The following is a 16,618-nucleotide window of genomic DNA, read 5'->3' on the forward strand; positions in this document are numbered from 1 at the left end:
GTTGCTGCCCCCCTGCTCCTCCAGAACGATAAAGAACAATATTTCCTCTCTCGCTCCTGCCTTAGCTGAATTCTGTAACTACTCCTTTGCCATTGGCTCCTTCCCTCTACCCCTCAATCATTTGCTTATGCACCCACTCCTAAATTAGCAGTCTGCCGACCATTCCTGCCTAGCTGACTATTGCCCTATTGCCAATACCCCCTTCCTGGGAAAACCTTTGGAGAAGTTGGTCATCTCATAATTGATCCAACACACTGAACTTGGTGGCTGTCTCCATGATCACCAGCCTGGTTTCAAAGCATCCAGAGGCACGGAAACTGCTCTCCTGAACACCTGCAAAGACCTGCTCTCAAATCTTGATTCCAATTCTCTTTCTGTTCTCATTCTCCTTGATCTTTCCTCTGCCTTTGACACAGTCAATCATTCCATCCTCATAAAATGGCAATGTGATACCCTTGGCATCATGGACATGGCACTGGACTGGCTGACCTGCTTCCTAGCTAATCACCCCTCCAAGGTGCAATTGGGCCCTTTCCTTTCCTCCACCTCATTCTCTACCTGCAGCGTGGTTCTTCAACATCTACCTTGCCCCTCTTGCCCACTTGATCTCCTCCTTCTCTCCTCATTTCCAGTGTTATGCTGATGACACACAGCTCCTATTCAAGCTTTCCACCCTCCTCCTTTCTCATTCCTGATTGTCTCACTGTTATTCAGGCATGGTGCACAGCTAGCAATCTCTGTCTTAATGCCAGTAAGACTGAGATCCTTCTCATTGGGACCCCTGCTTCCTGTTTCCCCCCACTCTCTGGTCACCTTCCTTGTGTCCTCTCCCCTCACCATTTTGTGATGCCAAAAATCTTGTTGTCCTCTTCAACTCTTCAGTCTCTCATTCCTTCTCCTCTGAAATCATGGACCTTGCCAAGAAGGCCCACTTTCAGCTTCACATCCTTAGAGGGATTTTCCCCTTCCTCACATTCCCCCAGCAACTCTATGTCTCTAGAGCTCTGGTCCTCTCTAGGCTGCACTACTGTAACAACCTCTTCCTTAATCTGCCTCTATCCTCCCTTCACCCCCTTCTACTAATCCAGAATAGGAATGCAAGGCTTATCCCTGGCCTCAAGCCCAGAGAAGGAATCTTTCCTGCTCTAAAATCTCTCCACTGGTTCCCGGTTGCTGCAAGGGTCAAACTCAAGACCCTCTGCATCATCCACAAGGCTTTCTGGGGCCTGGGACCCCTTAATATCCAACTCTCTTGCCCCAAATACCTCCGTGCTAGAGCTCTTTGGTCCTCTAGTTCCAACTCTCTGCTGATCAGACGTTTTACAAACAGAAAGTGGGGGATGATCTCTCGCTTCAGCAGGTGCCTCCCTCTGGAGTGGCCTCCCTGCCCCTCTCAGACTTGAGCCGAACCTCTTTAAGTTCCGAAAACATCTAAAGAACCTGCTTTTCTCTATTTCCTACCCTTTCTACCTCGTTTGCTAACGTCCCCATCTGCTGCTGCAACGCCTGGTCACTTATGATTCTTACAGGTTACCAGGCCCCTTTGACCAGTCTTTACCAGCTCTCCCCCTTATCAGCAGTTCCCATATGGTCCCCCCTCCCTGACTAGCCTGGATGGTTGGACATTCCCTTTTTGAGTCTGGTCCACCCCGTCCTTGCACTTAGACGGTGGTCCTCATCCCTGGCTCCCCTCAGCACTTGCGTAGCCGCTGGGACCCCTTTCCCCCCTCCACATTGTATGCGTGTTCCCCCTGTACCCACCACTGTCCACCTTTCATCTTGTGACACCTGGGTACACCATTTTCTGTATAGGTGCCTTATAAGTATTCAATAAATAAAATAATTAAATAAAAGTCCAGGCATCACATAAAAACTGCATCATCAAGTGGGCAAGGGAAAGGGTATGAACCCTATGCTTAGCAAACAACATCTGTTCTCATATACATAGAATACATATATCACAAAAATGGAGTAGGCAGGCGATGCACCACCACTGACACCTGTAGGAAAACATCAACAACTTCAAATTAGAAAACCTAATTCATCTTAAAATGAAAGAAAATCTAAGACAAATGTTTAATCACTAAATTGATCACTGACTCGCAACTGAAGATCCGATCGACACGAGATTTTGATAATATCTATCCGAATAGATTTGATGTGAGCAGCGATGAAGGTGAGCACTGGGTCCTTTTCTTTCAAAGCTTGATGTGTGCTGATGCAAACCAATTTCTCATTTCTGTATGAGGATCTTAAATCTCTCCAGGCATTTTAAGATTGTGGTGTTTTAGCTGAAGTTAATGGTATTTCAAGAGCAACATGTTCCAATTGGAAGCTGAAGATTGTGGACATAGTTGCTTTTCTACATATTCAAACAAGCTAATGTGCATTTTAACATGCTGGAAAACAAATGTTCCAGTTATACGGTAGTGGCCCTCTAGTTATGGTTAAGTTGCTCCACTCATAGAACAAGCACTTTTTGGGTGGCTTTTAACTTTGACGCTGTTCGATGAATCATAACCAAACTTTGCAAAAAAAATTATATGGCCACCTCGGAATGATCTTGAGAAGGTTGGTGCGGTTTTGTCCAGAGAGGGCAAAGTTATAAGGGGATCCCAAAATATTTGCCATTCTCAGACACAATGGAAAAAAACATTTGCTCACGCCTACAGCCCAAACTGCTTGACGGATTTGCACCAAACTTGCACGACAAGTGACGGCTTGTTCCTAAAAACGTGCCTTTGCAAATTTGGTGTAAATCCATCCAGTACTTTTAAAACAAATTTACAAAAAGTAGCGAAATAAAATTAGTGATATCTGGGTCTGATGTGAGGACTAATTTCCTGATTCAGAGTCTGTGACACCTCCTGGACCAATCAGAGAGCAGCGTGATGTTCACGGACATCATACGCACCGACTGATTGGTCAATTAAAAGTGTAAGGTGCGGCAAAACCTTTGAAACGGACGCCATGTTGGATTCGTGAACAGCGCCCGTAGTATTCTACAGACATCGCTGTAGAAACATATACAAAACACAACATTGCACTTGTCAAACAAATTAAACCATCTCTGGGGAGGTGAGGGGTGTTAAGGATAGGATATGGCCATAAAAAGCAAAATATCTGGTGATTTTTCTTCTACGGAGTCCATGAACATTTCAGATGCATTTCAGGGTCAGTGAAAAACAGTTTTTGGATTGCTTATAACTTTGGCGCCACATTATGAAACTGCATGAGGGGGCACCATTAGAGGGGGGTCCCAAAATATTTGAAAGGCTTATAAATGTGGTGCCGTTTGACAAATCTGCACAAAGGTTTTCAACTACTCCGGATCACGCCTGGCATCTTGTTACTAACATTATAAACACAGCCCCTTGTAGGGACTTTTCATAAAAATGTATTTCATATATGATGTCATCAGTGATGTCATCAGTGACATTTGTGATGTCATCATTGATGTCCTGGGTGTTAGTCATAGCAGTGCACGGTGGTGGCACGAGTTGTGGTTGCTTAGCTTACCATAACTGGTGAATTTCTGGGGGGTTTTGGTTTTATTTGTAACCATAACGTCCCTTTAACAACTTTTCGTCACTCAATTTCATAGGTTTTTATTAGTGCAACTTAACCATAATTACTCCTTAACAACGTTTTTTCTGTGAATTATACATAACATACATTCTATATATCTATGCCAATTGTGTTTGTAAACTCATGCCATGTGATAAGGTAGGAAATAGAAATATACAAATATTGAGTTTACCTGACCGAACTGCATTCAGTGGAATGATGCGATGGCCAATGAATTTGCCTCCTTCCTCAAATGCCGCGACTCTGAGCGAGGCCAGATCTGGCATTAGAATCTGCCAAGAACATTTATAAGGTAAGCTTAATGCATCCACCATGTAAACAAGTAGATATACAAAGTTAACATGTACTGAACATATTTCTACAGTTCCTTGGATGATATAAACAAAGGTTGCGGGTTAAAGAGTTGAATACAAAGTTTCGAAATGCAATACTTTCGAAACAAAAGGACCGGGAAAAAAAATTGAATGCACTTTTTTTTTCGGCACCCCCCCCCCCCCCCAATCCCCTGTTTTTGGTCCAAAAACCACTCATTTTACCTATACCAAAACCCCAAAAAAAAAATACATTTTAAAAAAGGCATTTGGTCTTTTTTGTTTCAGTCCTTTTGATTCGAATGTATTGCATTCGCTCCTTTTGAATTCGAAATGATGACCGGACACCTATAAATAATACGGCTGACTTCCGTCTAAATATGTTATGCTAGGGTGCTATGCTTTTATACTATCCCAAATCACTACCGTAGTAGTTTCAGAGCAACTAGCTTGTCTGTGGAGTGATGCACTGTGATCCAGGCCGGAGTATACAGTCCTTAAGTGTGCTGGAGGAAAGGACATTAGCAAGTGGAAGAGAAGAGGATGGTGAAAGAGGGTCGTAGATGCTATAACATCTATGGTGTGGGATGCAAGATATACTGTAGAAACATATTTTCATAACGTATGACATCTTTATTTGTTTATGTATTGGTATCAATTCAGGAAGCACTAGAGTGGACGTGTAGAAGCTAATGAAAATATAAGTGTGTTTGCTCCCAAGTCTCATCCCAACCACGAGTCGCAGTATGCAATGCCCAGTTTACATAATTTATATACACATATATTTAGAGGCTCCTGGTCCTCTGGCCTAGTTATACGGAGACCACCGACCATCTTCATCCTCCTCCTCCCCAGCTCAGGGCCCACTGAAACCGTCAGAGCACTCCTGCAACTCATTCACCCACAATTCGCCCTTGAGCTGTCATTCAGGTAGCACACACCAGCATTCTAGTATTGTTCATGGGAGGCCAGCAGGACCAGACACAGACATAGATACTTAAACTGTAACAGAAGGTCAAAACAAGGAAGAGGAAGCGTACAGTGAATGGTCATCCAATGGACGACCTCTAAGGACACACCTAATGTACTCTTAACCTTAAAGAACACATGCAAAGTAAAAAGACAAAGCCCAGTCCTAAACCAGACCCAAATTATTGTCAATTAAAAGTGCATTTAAGAATCATTCTCACATCTTTGCAAATAAAGCATAGGTTCCTGGAGGAATATCTATGTCTAGTTAGGACCAACTTGCAGAGTGTAGTGGGACCTATTTCAGTAGTTGTCGCAGCACTGCAATTAGGAGACATCAATAGACTGCCCTGAGCAAGGAAGAAGTATCTTGATTAGGATGGAGCCTGAGGAGGGTCAAACATAGTGTAACATGCACTGCAGGGCATGTTACTCTGTCTGAAAATAAAGTGAGTTTAAAAGCTGCAGCAGTCATGACAACGACCTTTAGATAAGTGTGCACTAAACTGGTCACGGTCAACTGTCTTCATACCTTATTGTTTGATGAAGCACTGACTAACCTCTGCCAAACGGAAACTCACACAAACTGAGAAAATGTGATGTCTTGGACACACATTATAGAAACGTTACACAGCTGCAATGCACATTGGGATGAGTGTTCTGCAAATTTACCACGTGCATAAAGACATTGAAGCAATATATCCTTGCTCTGGGGCAGAGTTTGCTTGACAAAGACCCAGGTGTTATCTGGTCTTTTCTAAAGTTTGGGTGATAGCCCACCATCCCGTCTTTCACTTCCCCTCTTCATTTCTCAACACCCACCCTCCTGACAAATGTGAGTAGTTAATGAGAAACAAAATACAGAAATTGAAGTAGACAGAAATGAATGACAATTGCATCATTGGTGGTTGCTGATTGGATAGTGTGGCTGCTCTGCTTTGTCTTTGTGCAACTCCTGGTTTGTAGGTCTTGATTAATGTTCAGAAGGCGCTGAACTTAATTAATATCCCATATTCGCATCAACAGGGAGGAGGTAAGGTGATAAAAGTGCTAGCCAGTATTGACCATTTGGCAATCATTAACATGTGTCACTTAGTTCACTTGAGGTCTTTGTGGGTAACGCTTAATGAAGTGATTAGGATGAGTCTTTTCCTTATCCTATTCTCTGATTTCTACTATAGATAGATTTGCTTTCCTGCCTTTAATGTATTGGACATGGCCACTTAGTGGCACAAAATCAATCTCACCCGTCTACTTCATGAACAATAATATTGGTAGCAAGCACACTGCCAATGACTACTTTTGTTTGCCCTTATAACTGCAAATTTAGAGCACTAATGAGGCCAGGCAAGCATTCATATTGGTTGGACTTTAGGCATATATACTGGTGCATTCTTACGCTCAAAGAAGCCTAATGGTCTCTCTCTCCTATCCCCTGTCTTCAGCGTTCATCACAACTTACCTCTGAACTCCAATCAATCCTGCCCCCTCTCACACTTACCTTTCATGATTCAGTATCTACAGTGTTTTCTCCAGAATGGAATTCCCAACCACCATAGAAATTATGGATGTCTCCCCTGGTGTACATGTCCGCCATTTTCACGGTGGCCATCCTGGTAGTAGGATATTTTGACAGAAAACACGTGTTTGCCTTGGCCTATATTCGTCCCACTATAAAACCGACCCCTAGCACTTACATGGAGCCAGGATGCTAATAGAGGTTTGGAGGTGGAGGTGTGCAAGCACAATGGTACCAGATACCTCGTTCACTTATAAGGCATCACTGCTGTCACTGCAGAGCAATGAGGACAATTTTGTCACAAATATCAAGCTTATCTTTATCTTTTTAAAGGTTACACCCATCGGATCCAATAACTACATTTGTTGGATACAAATCAGACCAGCCACATTTAATTGGAAGTGGACATTTTGTGGCCTAATAATCACTTATAGATTTAAAATTCATCCTCATTTCACCTAAAATGTGCACACTGAAAAAAGCTGAAAATGAAAATGATTTGTTGGAAAAATATATTTTTTGATTCCTTGAAAAAAGAGAATCCATTATCCAAAAAGTGAAATGATTATATAAAACAAAAAATGATTTGTGACAAAATAAACGGAAACCTTTTCTTTACATAGACACATTGATTCGCAAATTAAAAAAAGAATAGATTCTCTACATGCTAATCACGATCTTCCAAAAGTTCTTGAAAATGTGCTTCATGACAGAATAGCAATTTAAAAACAGATAGCCAATGTTATTACTTTCGTGAATTTCACACCTCTGCCTCAATAAGCAAGCCCACCCACCAGTTTGGTGTAACCTGCATGATCATACACACACATTCAGAACTTTGGTGCATTCTTAAATTGGATCTCAAATCTATCAGAACGAGCACTCTGCCTTGGAGCTTCAAGGGTTACCTTCTCAAAGACAAAGGGTTGTTCCTTCCATACTGGATTGATAGAGTTTGGCGACGATGTTAACTTAGTTTTGTATTTACGCTTTGGGTCTCCCGGCAACCCAAACAGTTCCACTTCCACGTAGGTCTTCACGCTACGATCAGAAAGGAATTGTCCTGACAGTATCTATTAAGAAAATAAAAACAAAATATGAATATTTGTGATATCAAATATAATTTCAAAGTATCATTACAGCTAAGACAATATTTCCCATTTAATTCCCCCTGAATATTTCACATTTTACATTACATTACTGAAATGCACAGTAGCCCCATCTGCACTATTCCGTCGAGTGCCTATTGTGATTTCTATCACGTTAGTGACCTGTTTGATAGCAAACCTAACTGATGCTCCTCCCTGTTGCCGCGACTGTGACAATAAAGAGAACAGTGGAATCTGACATACAGAATCCAGAAAGAGAACAGAAATCAGAGAATCCATACTAATATGTATACACCAAGTCACAATTATTATCTCATACATCCCGTGTAGGGTATATTAAATGAGAAATTCATAATCAACATTTTAAAATTATGGTAAAAACGAAAGTCATATTTCGGGGTAGTGTATATACGCTGTTTCACTGATGAATAACTCAAACATTGTAACACAGTAAGAAAAAGGGAAACAAAATAAAAATCAACTGATGTTATATTTATGTGGACCAATTTTTTTCCTAGATATTTCTTCCTGACCCACCAAGATTTGTTTAGGTAGCTGTGCAGAGCCCATACGCTGCATGTTTCATCTGATATGATATGATATTGATTTTATAGCGTGCCTATACACATGGGTTTCTGCAAGAAAAAGGATATAGCTTGTTGTACAGTATTTATACATACATCTCTAACAATTGTAAACATACATTTTTCCCTAAATATTTTACAAAATGGGCAAAATATAAAAAATGGGTCAGATCTTCCTTGAGATGTTGACAATATTTGCAGTTATCCGAGTTTCCTACATTCCACTTTACTGTGAAAGCTGATAAGGATAGAGTACCCAGTCTGAGTTTCAGATATAATCGTTTTTTTTCTCTATCCTCCCTCTTATCCATTATTCTCTTAAAGCCTAAATGAGTTTTGGTCTCTAAATATCTATCAATCGGTTAGGTCCATGGCATTGGGGGTCCATGCATTCCCTACATTGATTTCACCAAGTGATTCAGGAGAAAAGAATCAGCCCTGGGCACGTGATCTGTGTTTGTGTGATTTATACTTGCCTTAATGGTGAGGGTGTTTGCCACAACCACATCAATCCTGTCCACAGTAAAGGGATCGAACTGCTTGTCTGCGCGTCGCATGAACTCGTGCTTGAGGAGATAGCCACTACGGCCGTTGAACTCAAAGACAGCCATGTTTTGTTGCATGGATAGATCTGGCGACATTCAGCAAGAAACCAGAAGTGATAGACATGAAATAAGATAAATTAAATAGTTTTTGGGGATTAGAAACTGAGAAATGGTCATGATATTTTTTTTCAACTGTTTACCACAAGTGGAAGCTTACAACGCTCAAAAGGCAATTTTCCCTCAGGAATGCGAGAGCGTATAATGGTCCAACTCGAAGGACAATTCAAAATAATTATCAAAAACACTTATTTCAGATGAAAACCACTTAGCCATGCTCCTTACCACTTCCAGCAATAGCTAGCATGACTACCGGAAGTGAACTATGCACGGGCTACATGCTTCTCCACAGTAAAGTATAGGCATCCACCAAAGCTTCAGACCTAACTTACGCCGGGAGGGTAGCTCAGGGGCAACGCTGGTGTCTTGGAAGCAAGACATTGCATAGCAGCACAGGTTCAAATCATACTATATATATAGATCAAAAGTCTTAAAAACATCCTTTGTGTTTTTTACAGAAACAGAAATCATAGTCCATACTAATATTTATACACCAATTCATCAATAAACATCTGATACATTCTGTGCAGGGTATATTAACTGAGAACTTCATAATCATCCTTCTAAAATTATGCTAAAACAAAGGTCATATTTCATAGTAGTGTATATACACCATTCCACCAATGGAAAGCTCATGTATTCTAACACAGTAAGAAAAAGGGAAAGAATATAACAACTATTTATGTTATAGTTATGAAGGTCAATTGTTTCCTAGATATTTCTTCCTGACCCACCAAGATTTGTTTCGGTAGCTGGGCAGAGCCCACAGCACTGCCTGCTTCATCTGCAGTCTGTAAGCAAGAGGATATAGCTTGTCATGCAGTATTCATACATCGCTTCTAAACATTGGAAATATCTATGTTACCCCCCTTTTTTTTGTTTAAATGGGCAAAATATTGAAAAGTGGGTCAGATCTTCCTTGAGATTTTGACAATATTTGCAGTTTTCAGAGTTTCCTACATTCCACTTTAGTATGAAAGCTGCTAAGGATAGAGTACCCAGTCTGAGTTTCATATATAATACTTTGCTTCACCTATAACTTATCTGTTATCCTCCCAAAAGCCTAAATGCGTTTTGGTCGTTAAATATTTATTGATCAAGCTGGTGTTCTAGGCTTCTGATACTTTAGTTGTATAATACCATTCTTCATATCTCTGGGTGATTTGTACTTCAGTGTTTACAGTGCTTCCTGGGGTAGTCAGAGCATATATTGGTGATCAAATTATATTTAGGTTTAATTTAACTGCCATTTCTCAAACGTACCATACCCACTAGAGACTCTTGACACCGATTTATGTCAGTACTCCTCTAAGGCTCAACACTACATTTATTCACAGTTCTATATGAAGACAAAGGGATGGAGTGTTCTTTGGTAGTGAAGACATTGTTTTTATCAATGCTTATCTCCTTTTTTTTCGAGGCATTAAAGGTCAGAGCAGCACAAAATCTCTGCTCAATAGAGAGCAGATGAATGTGTGCCTGCTCTCAAAACCTCTAGAGATTGCAAAATTGCTCTTCCCCCAATTCATCTAAAGAATGTAGCAACAGCGTCCCTGTCTGGCAAAGGTAAGCAATTACTTATGTACCTGTTTTTACCAAATGCCTCTTTCATCTAGCTCATACCCAAATTATCATGCATGCACAGTTACATGTACCTGTTGATGAGTCAGAACAGGTACTTGGATGCTCAAGACAGATTCCTGAACCACAGCGTAACCCACTGTGATTTAAACACAGGAAGGTGAAGCAGAAGATTCGCCAAATTCCAAAGGTAAAAACCCCAGCCGGGGGAAAAAACCTGGATGACAACAGTAAGGACGGAGCCCTTGAAGGCAGAAAGAAGGAAGGAACTGGAGACAGCTTAAAGGAGGGTGGAAGCTGAAGTAGTAGACGGCTGGAAGAGGCACTGAGGAGGCTGGCTACAGGCAGGAAGAACTGGAGAAGAGAGGGAAGGTAGGAGGCAGAGTGGGCAAAGGACTGAAAGAAGACTGGGAAGGGAAATAACCATCAGCAAGGAGGCTCACCTAAGCAGAGTACCAGGCGAGGCTTCCATAAAAACCTGATCCTTCACAGAGGCGGAGAGGCTTCAGCGTACACGTTATCACAAACTTGATGACGAGACAAGTACATTCGTAACAGGTTCCGGTGGCCATCTTTGTGTGGGCTGATAGCCGCATTCAAAGGGGAACATAGCCTCCAGCATTGCCATAGCGACCACTGATGCAGCCTTTGATGCATGACACAATTAGTCGTAATTGACTCTTTCAATTCTATGTTCACCTACATGTAGTGCAAAAGCTGTTATTCTCCCTTTTGACCATGTGAGAAATTTGGTTTTCTGGAAGTTTATTATCAGTCCAATGTCTGTACATTTACTAGCAACAGCTGTTGTGGACTTTTGGATGACTATCCGGGTTGAGCTAATCAAAACCAAATTGTCTGCGAATATCAAGGTGCCTGTTTTCGTGCCCCCTAATTTGGGAGTGTCCATCTGGAGCTGGTCTGTTAAAATGTGCACGCTTGTTTAAATATAAACACAATAATGTTGGAGCAAGGACACAGCTCTGTCTAACTCCTGGGCAGATCCATGGATGAGACACAGACACAGAGAGTTCATGTTTGTGGCTATAGACGTTTATTAAAAATAAAAAGGGGTCAGAAAATGCCTCTCTGTCCCTACTGTAAGAGGCATTCTTCTCCACTTTTAATATAACACTTTACTCAAGTCTTCCTCATGTGATTCACTTAACACACTTGCCAACTTAACTCTGGCTGGTATACTCTCCTGCCAGGGCTTTTTCATGTGCTTCAATTGACACACTTGTAAACTTGACTTGGCCTGGTATACTCTCCTGCCAGGGCTTTTATATGTGCTTCACTTGACACACTTGCAAACTTGTATATATCTTGCATTCATTCTGTTAGTCCCTTGTTGGAAATATTGGGCTTCATGTACCCCAGTGTCCCAGTTCCCCTCTTGAGGACTCACTGGCTTTCTGTGGCATTCTTCAGTTCTCCCACGGTCAATGCAAAGCAGCGCTTTGGTATCCCGTCCCCACTTCCCGGGCTCACCGACTTCACTTGGCGGCTTCTGTGTCCTTCACGGCTCCTGCTTTATGTACAGTACATTGGAAGATATTATCGGTAGGTCCCATGGATGATTGAAGGGAGCTATTACAATAGGCCGATGATGTTGTGTCACCCCTCTGAGGGTCACCTCCCCCCATGTGATTCTCCCTCATATAGCCACCCCCAGGGTCAGGATCAGGATCATGTAGCGGCTGCCGTGCCCTGACCCCATGGGGAGAGGTCACCGCCGGGAAAGGTGTGATGAAATCATCAGATTCAACACACTCCTCTATAATATTAGTAGTGACTCATCTCCTATCTCAATAGATAAATCCATAGGCACCTCATCAAAAGTGGTACATAAATTTACAAGACCAAGCAGGGATGTTGAGTATGCAAACGTGTATATTTCACACAGAGCAGGTACAGTCAGAAGACCTGATCTGTTGTACTGATGCGTGTCTTAAAATCTGCTTGTAAATCTGATAGAACATTGTTTTCATTTATCCAATCTTCGAGTCTTGTCAGCAATATTGTCCTATATGTGTTTAAACTAATGACGATTAATTAAATTGGGTGATAGGTGAAAGGATCACCCTAATACTCCTTCTTATAAATGGGAACAATTAGAGATCCTCTCTCCAGGTATTTTATATTTTATTTTTATTTTGTATGCAGTTAAGTAGCTTTTGGAGAAGGGGGCCCAGATGTGCATGCATTTGAGATTTGAAATGTTCTGAGGGTATTTAGTGTAGACCTGGGAGTTCCCCCTTCTGAAGTCATATTGACATTTCTCTCTCTTTTTGAGATCTATATAATTCATATGTCTCCGGAATGATACTTTTTGATTTGATTACCTTTGGCTTGGTATCATCAGTTTCTTTTCGTGGTTGATCATATAATTGACTAAAGTGCAATTTCCAAGTTTGAGATCTTATATGGGTTTCATTGGAGCACTATCATGCACTGTTGCTTTTGATACGATTTGCCAAAAAGCTCTTGAATCTTTTTCCCAAATCAAGTTTACATATAAAGTTTAACATATAGTCATTTCTTATTCCCCTAATTCTTTCATGGTCTCTAGCATCATTTGATGTCTAGGCTTCTAACAGTTTTGAAGTTCTACAATCTTATTCAAACCATCCCTCCTGTTTCTGATTTATCTTTTTTAATTGAATTATAGCTTCTAGCAAAAAATGAGGTCAAAGCCCTAGTTATTGTATCCACGTTTTCCTAGGAGATATCTGGGATCCTTCAACAAAGAAACTCTAAAACATGGTTATACCAGTTGAATTTATTCTTTTCTCAATATATTTGCCCAATTTACACTTCTTCTATTTGACATTAGTGTGATATTATTCACACATATTTGCTGGTGATCCATAATTACCCCATTTGATTGTATGGACAAACTTAATGGACCATGGCCGCTTTCCAGTCGCTCAATAACTGAGGTTTACAGGATTTTCCAACTGTCTACTGTAGTTAAGATATAGTCAATTTGTAACACACATTTGAGCATTTGAAAAGTAACTTTGGAGGACTGTCTCCAAGAAATCTGCCATTGCATGCCCTAAAATCTTTTACCAAAAGAGCATGTATTAATCTCTGCGCCTGTCTAGCGTGTGGTTTACATTCACCACACTGAGCTGAAGGTACATTCCATAGTTTATTATAATCTTTATATGAGAATTTATATTCATGCACCTCTGGAGTTTGGTATTGAAATCACCCGCCATGATGATGTTTACCCTCTTGTTAATCTGTTAACCTTTAAGGTGTTCACTTCGTTCTACGGAGGCCATTAACTTCTCAACGGCTTTCACTGTTTGTCTTGAGTAGATGTTTGCTATAATCACTGTGGTGTCTTCTTCCTATTCCCATTTCAGAATTAAAATGTCTGGGGACTGAGAATTGATTACAGAGAGAATGCGCCCTTTAAATCATAATTTCTTACCCAGATTATCAAATAACCACTTGGACCACTTTTCTTTTCCTTTCTGGTGTGTGTAAAATAAGAAAGAGACCCTATTTATTTTGAAAATTCACCAACCAGATTTCCTGCAAACAAACAATGGTGGACTCATTTATACATTCTTGCCAGTTTAAATCTCCCCATTTTCCCCTTAGAACAGCTATTTATCACAATAGTAATTCATAATTTGTTCTCTTATTCATCACATGTACTGGCTCATGAGAGGGCAACGGTTTGGCTAACGAGAGGTCCAATCTTGTTATTCATTGACCATGTGTCATTTTGCCAGCCATCCTGGCCTCTTTCCCGTTCACTTATCTTGCATCCCATAGTCTTTTGAGATCCATCTGTTTCCATCATATTTGTTTACACTGTCCTTTCAAGGGTATTTTTTGTATTTTTTCTACTGCATCTGCATTTGTATTTATTTAATGAGTCATTAGTTTTTCTTCATGTCTGAAATTTTTATTTTAGGCATAGATGTAGTGGTTGCCCTTTCCTGCAATTGGAAATTCTCAATATCCAGGGGAGGGAGGGGGGGCACCCATTGATGATCCACCATTATCTGATTCAGCAGTGGCATTTCCAATTTCAGAAAGTTATTTGTTATCTGATATTTGCATTGCTTTGTCAAGCCGCTTAATTTTGTTCTTCTCTTTCTTAGTATAGGCAACATCTCCCATGTTCTCATTTCTTGTATTCATGATTATCTTTCGATTTTTTTGTCACTTTTCTTTTCTTGCATTGGAGAATATTCTCCCATGAGGTCATCCAGGGGTACTGGCAAAACCGCAAATCTGGAAGCGGAATTTAATGAATGATGACAGTTTCCAAAAAAGGCTAACTTTCTTGTTTCCTTTCTGTGAACCAATGTGGGCTCTTTTATGTTTACTTCTACATCTGGGCTGGGCAGCAATTTGGGGGGGGATCATCGATAATTATGAGGTCCTCCCCTTCACAGTTTGATCTGAGAGCTGTTTGGTCTTTTTCAATTCCTTTTGTAAACAGAGGGGAACATTGCTTACAATCTTTTCTCATCTTTGGTGGTAATAGATCATTTATTTGTTCTGGTATTTCATAGGCACTCCCTCCTTTGGTCCAGACCTTCTTTGATGTTTCAAATAAGTATACATTTTGGGCCATATCCAGAATGTACTTGGACATTCCCTTATCTTTGTGTTTTTGTGTTGGCATCGGTTCATTATCGTTCTCCTCAGTGATTGGTCATATAACATTTTGAACTTGAATTTAATTAGCCCAATAATGTAATTGGGTCTGCCTGATTATGGGTTTGTCCTAGTTTTTTGGTCTAACCTCCAACGTCTGTTGATTTGCTCCCTCCGCCCTCCTGTTCTCCACCTCACTTGGTTCACATGTGGGGTAATATTTGCTATTTGCATTTAATATAATAGTCTGATTTGTGAATTATTTTTCCTTGGGAATGGCCTTAGGAATCACCTCTTTTAATGGCAGTGATTTTCTTTGCTCTTGTATTTGGTTCTAAGTGCACAGATATAGCATTGTGGGGTTTTTCCTGTTTAGGTGCTCAAGAAGGTTTTCAATTTCTCAGGTAAGATTGTTGGCATCTTGAATTGATGCAATCATTTTTGCAGGGGAGCAGCACCCTGGGAGAGGCATTCTTTTTACCCATTTCTTTAATTTAAAAACAATATTTAAGATAATTGTACTTTAAAAATGAAATTTTAGCTTAATGGAGCTGATTGATTCAGATGCAAATTGTATTCACACACCTCTTTGCATTCACACCAGCTCACTGGGAAACCTGTTAAGTACTCCTGCACTCTCGTTCTCCTTTCCCTCTGCTTTATTTTACAACCTGGAATTCAGCAATCTGTCATTATCGCGGTATCCTTGCTGGGCAATTGCCAGATGACTGCCCTTGCACGCCGCCCTTGCGCACCGGCATGCCATGTCACAAAGTCGTTTTTCAGTGCTCCTGTCCTCTCACCATAAAGAGTCCTTCCCAATGTGGGCTGGTCACCAAACTGCCTGCTGGCTGTCTGGCCTTGCACGCCACCATCCACGGTCCAGCGCTCTGTGCTGTAAAGAAGTTTTTCATGGCTCCTGTGCTCTCACCAGCAAGATTCCTTCATGAGGGGAGCTGGCCACCATGGTGCCTGCTGGCTGCCACCGTTGAACACCCCCTTCTGCTCCATAAAGACCACACTTACAAACATTCATAAAATAAATAATAGGAAAGAAATCACTTTGTTGGCAAGAGGGTTTGAGCATTATTAGGTGCTGACTTATAACCTCCAGCTCTGTGTTAGCTGACTCTGTGTCACCTAAGAGACCTACTGTGGCATGTTGGCATCCTATAGGCTTCATCTTTGAAGGACGTGCAAAGTAATCAGACCTTATCTGTAACAGTGTGCTCATTCAAACAACAGTTATGTCTCAACATTGAAACTCGTGATCATACACATATCAGTTCCCTAACACAAGTTACTTTTGCTAAAGTTGTAAAGATTATTTTTTTAATTTGAAATCCTACTGATTTGTGTCTTTGGTTCAGGTGTTTGATATTTTTTTTTAAAAAAAATGTTTTATTTACTTTGTTTATAATTGCTTTAGAAAATGTTTACAAAACTGTTGCTGCTCGTCCCAGAAGAGCCACATAAAGGGAGAAAACCAGATGAAGGAGATATTTTTCTTTCATGAGAATTCCCATATTTTTTGAGTGAACAATTATTTTGTGTACCAATTCATTTGACAGCTTTTAAAGAACAAACAAATGTGAAGGACCCCTAAAGTAAAGATCTTAGGCTTATGAAGAAGCAATCAAGTGGATCCTCAGTTAATCCCCATAGA

The 16,618-nt window shown here is 40.7% G+C and overlaps 1 protein-coding gene across 1 annotated transcript in view; it reads right to left on the reverse strand.

Moving 5' to 3' along the window:
* Window positions 1–16,618, reverse strand: part of PLCB2 (phospholipase C beta 2) — a 1,211,696-nt gene that overhangs the window by 311,022 nt on the left and 884,056 nt on the right. Inside the window, exons 18-20 of the mRNA XM_069637528.1 lie at window positions 8,557–8,711; window positions 7,296–7,460; window positions 3,761–3,860 (exon numbers count right to left, since the gene is read on the reverse strand). Coding sequence (XP_069493629.1) covers window positions 3,761–3,860; window positions 7,296–7,460; window positions 8,557–8,711 — 420 coding nt within the window. The remainder of the gene's footprint in view (window positions 1–3,760; window positions 3,861–7,295; window positions 7,461–8,556; window positions 8,712–16,618) is intronic.

Source organism: Ambystoma mexicanum, chromosome 14 (assembly GCF_040938575.1).
Source record: "Ambystoma mexicanum isolate Mex_15411 chromosome 14, UKY_AmexF1_1, whole genome shotgun sequence".
In the NCBI taxonomy this organism is placed as follows: Eukaryota; Metazoa; Chordata; class Amphibia; order Caudata; family Ambystomatidae; genus Ambystoma; species Ambystoma mexicanum.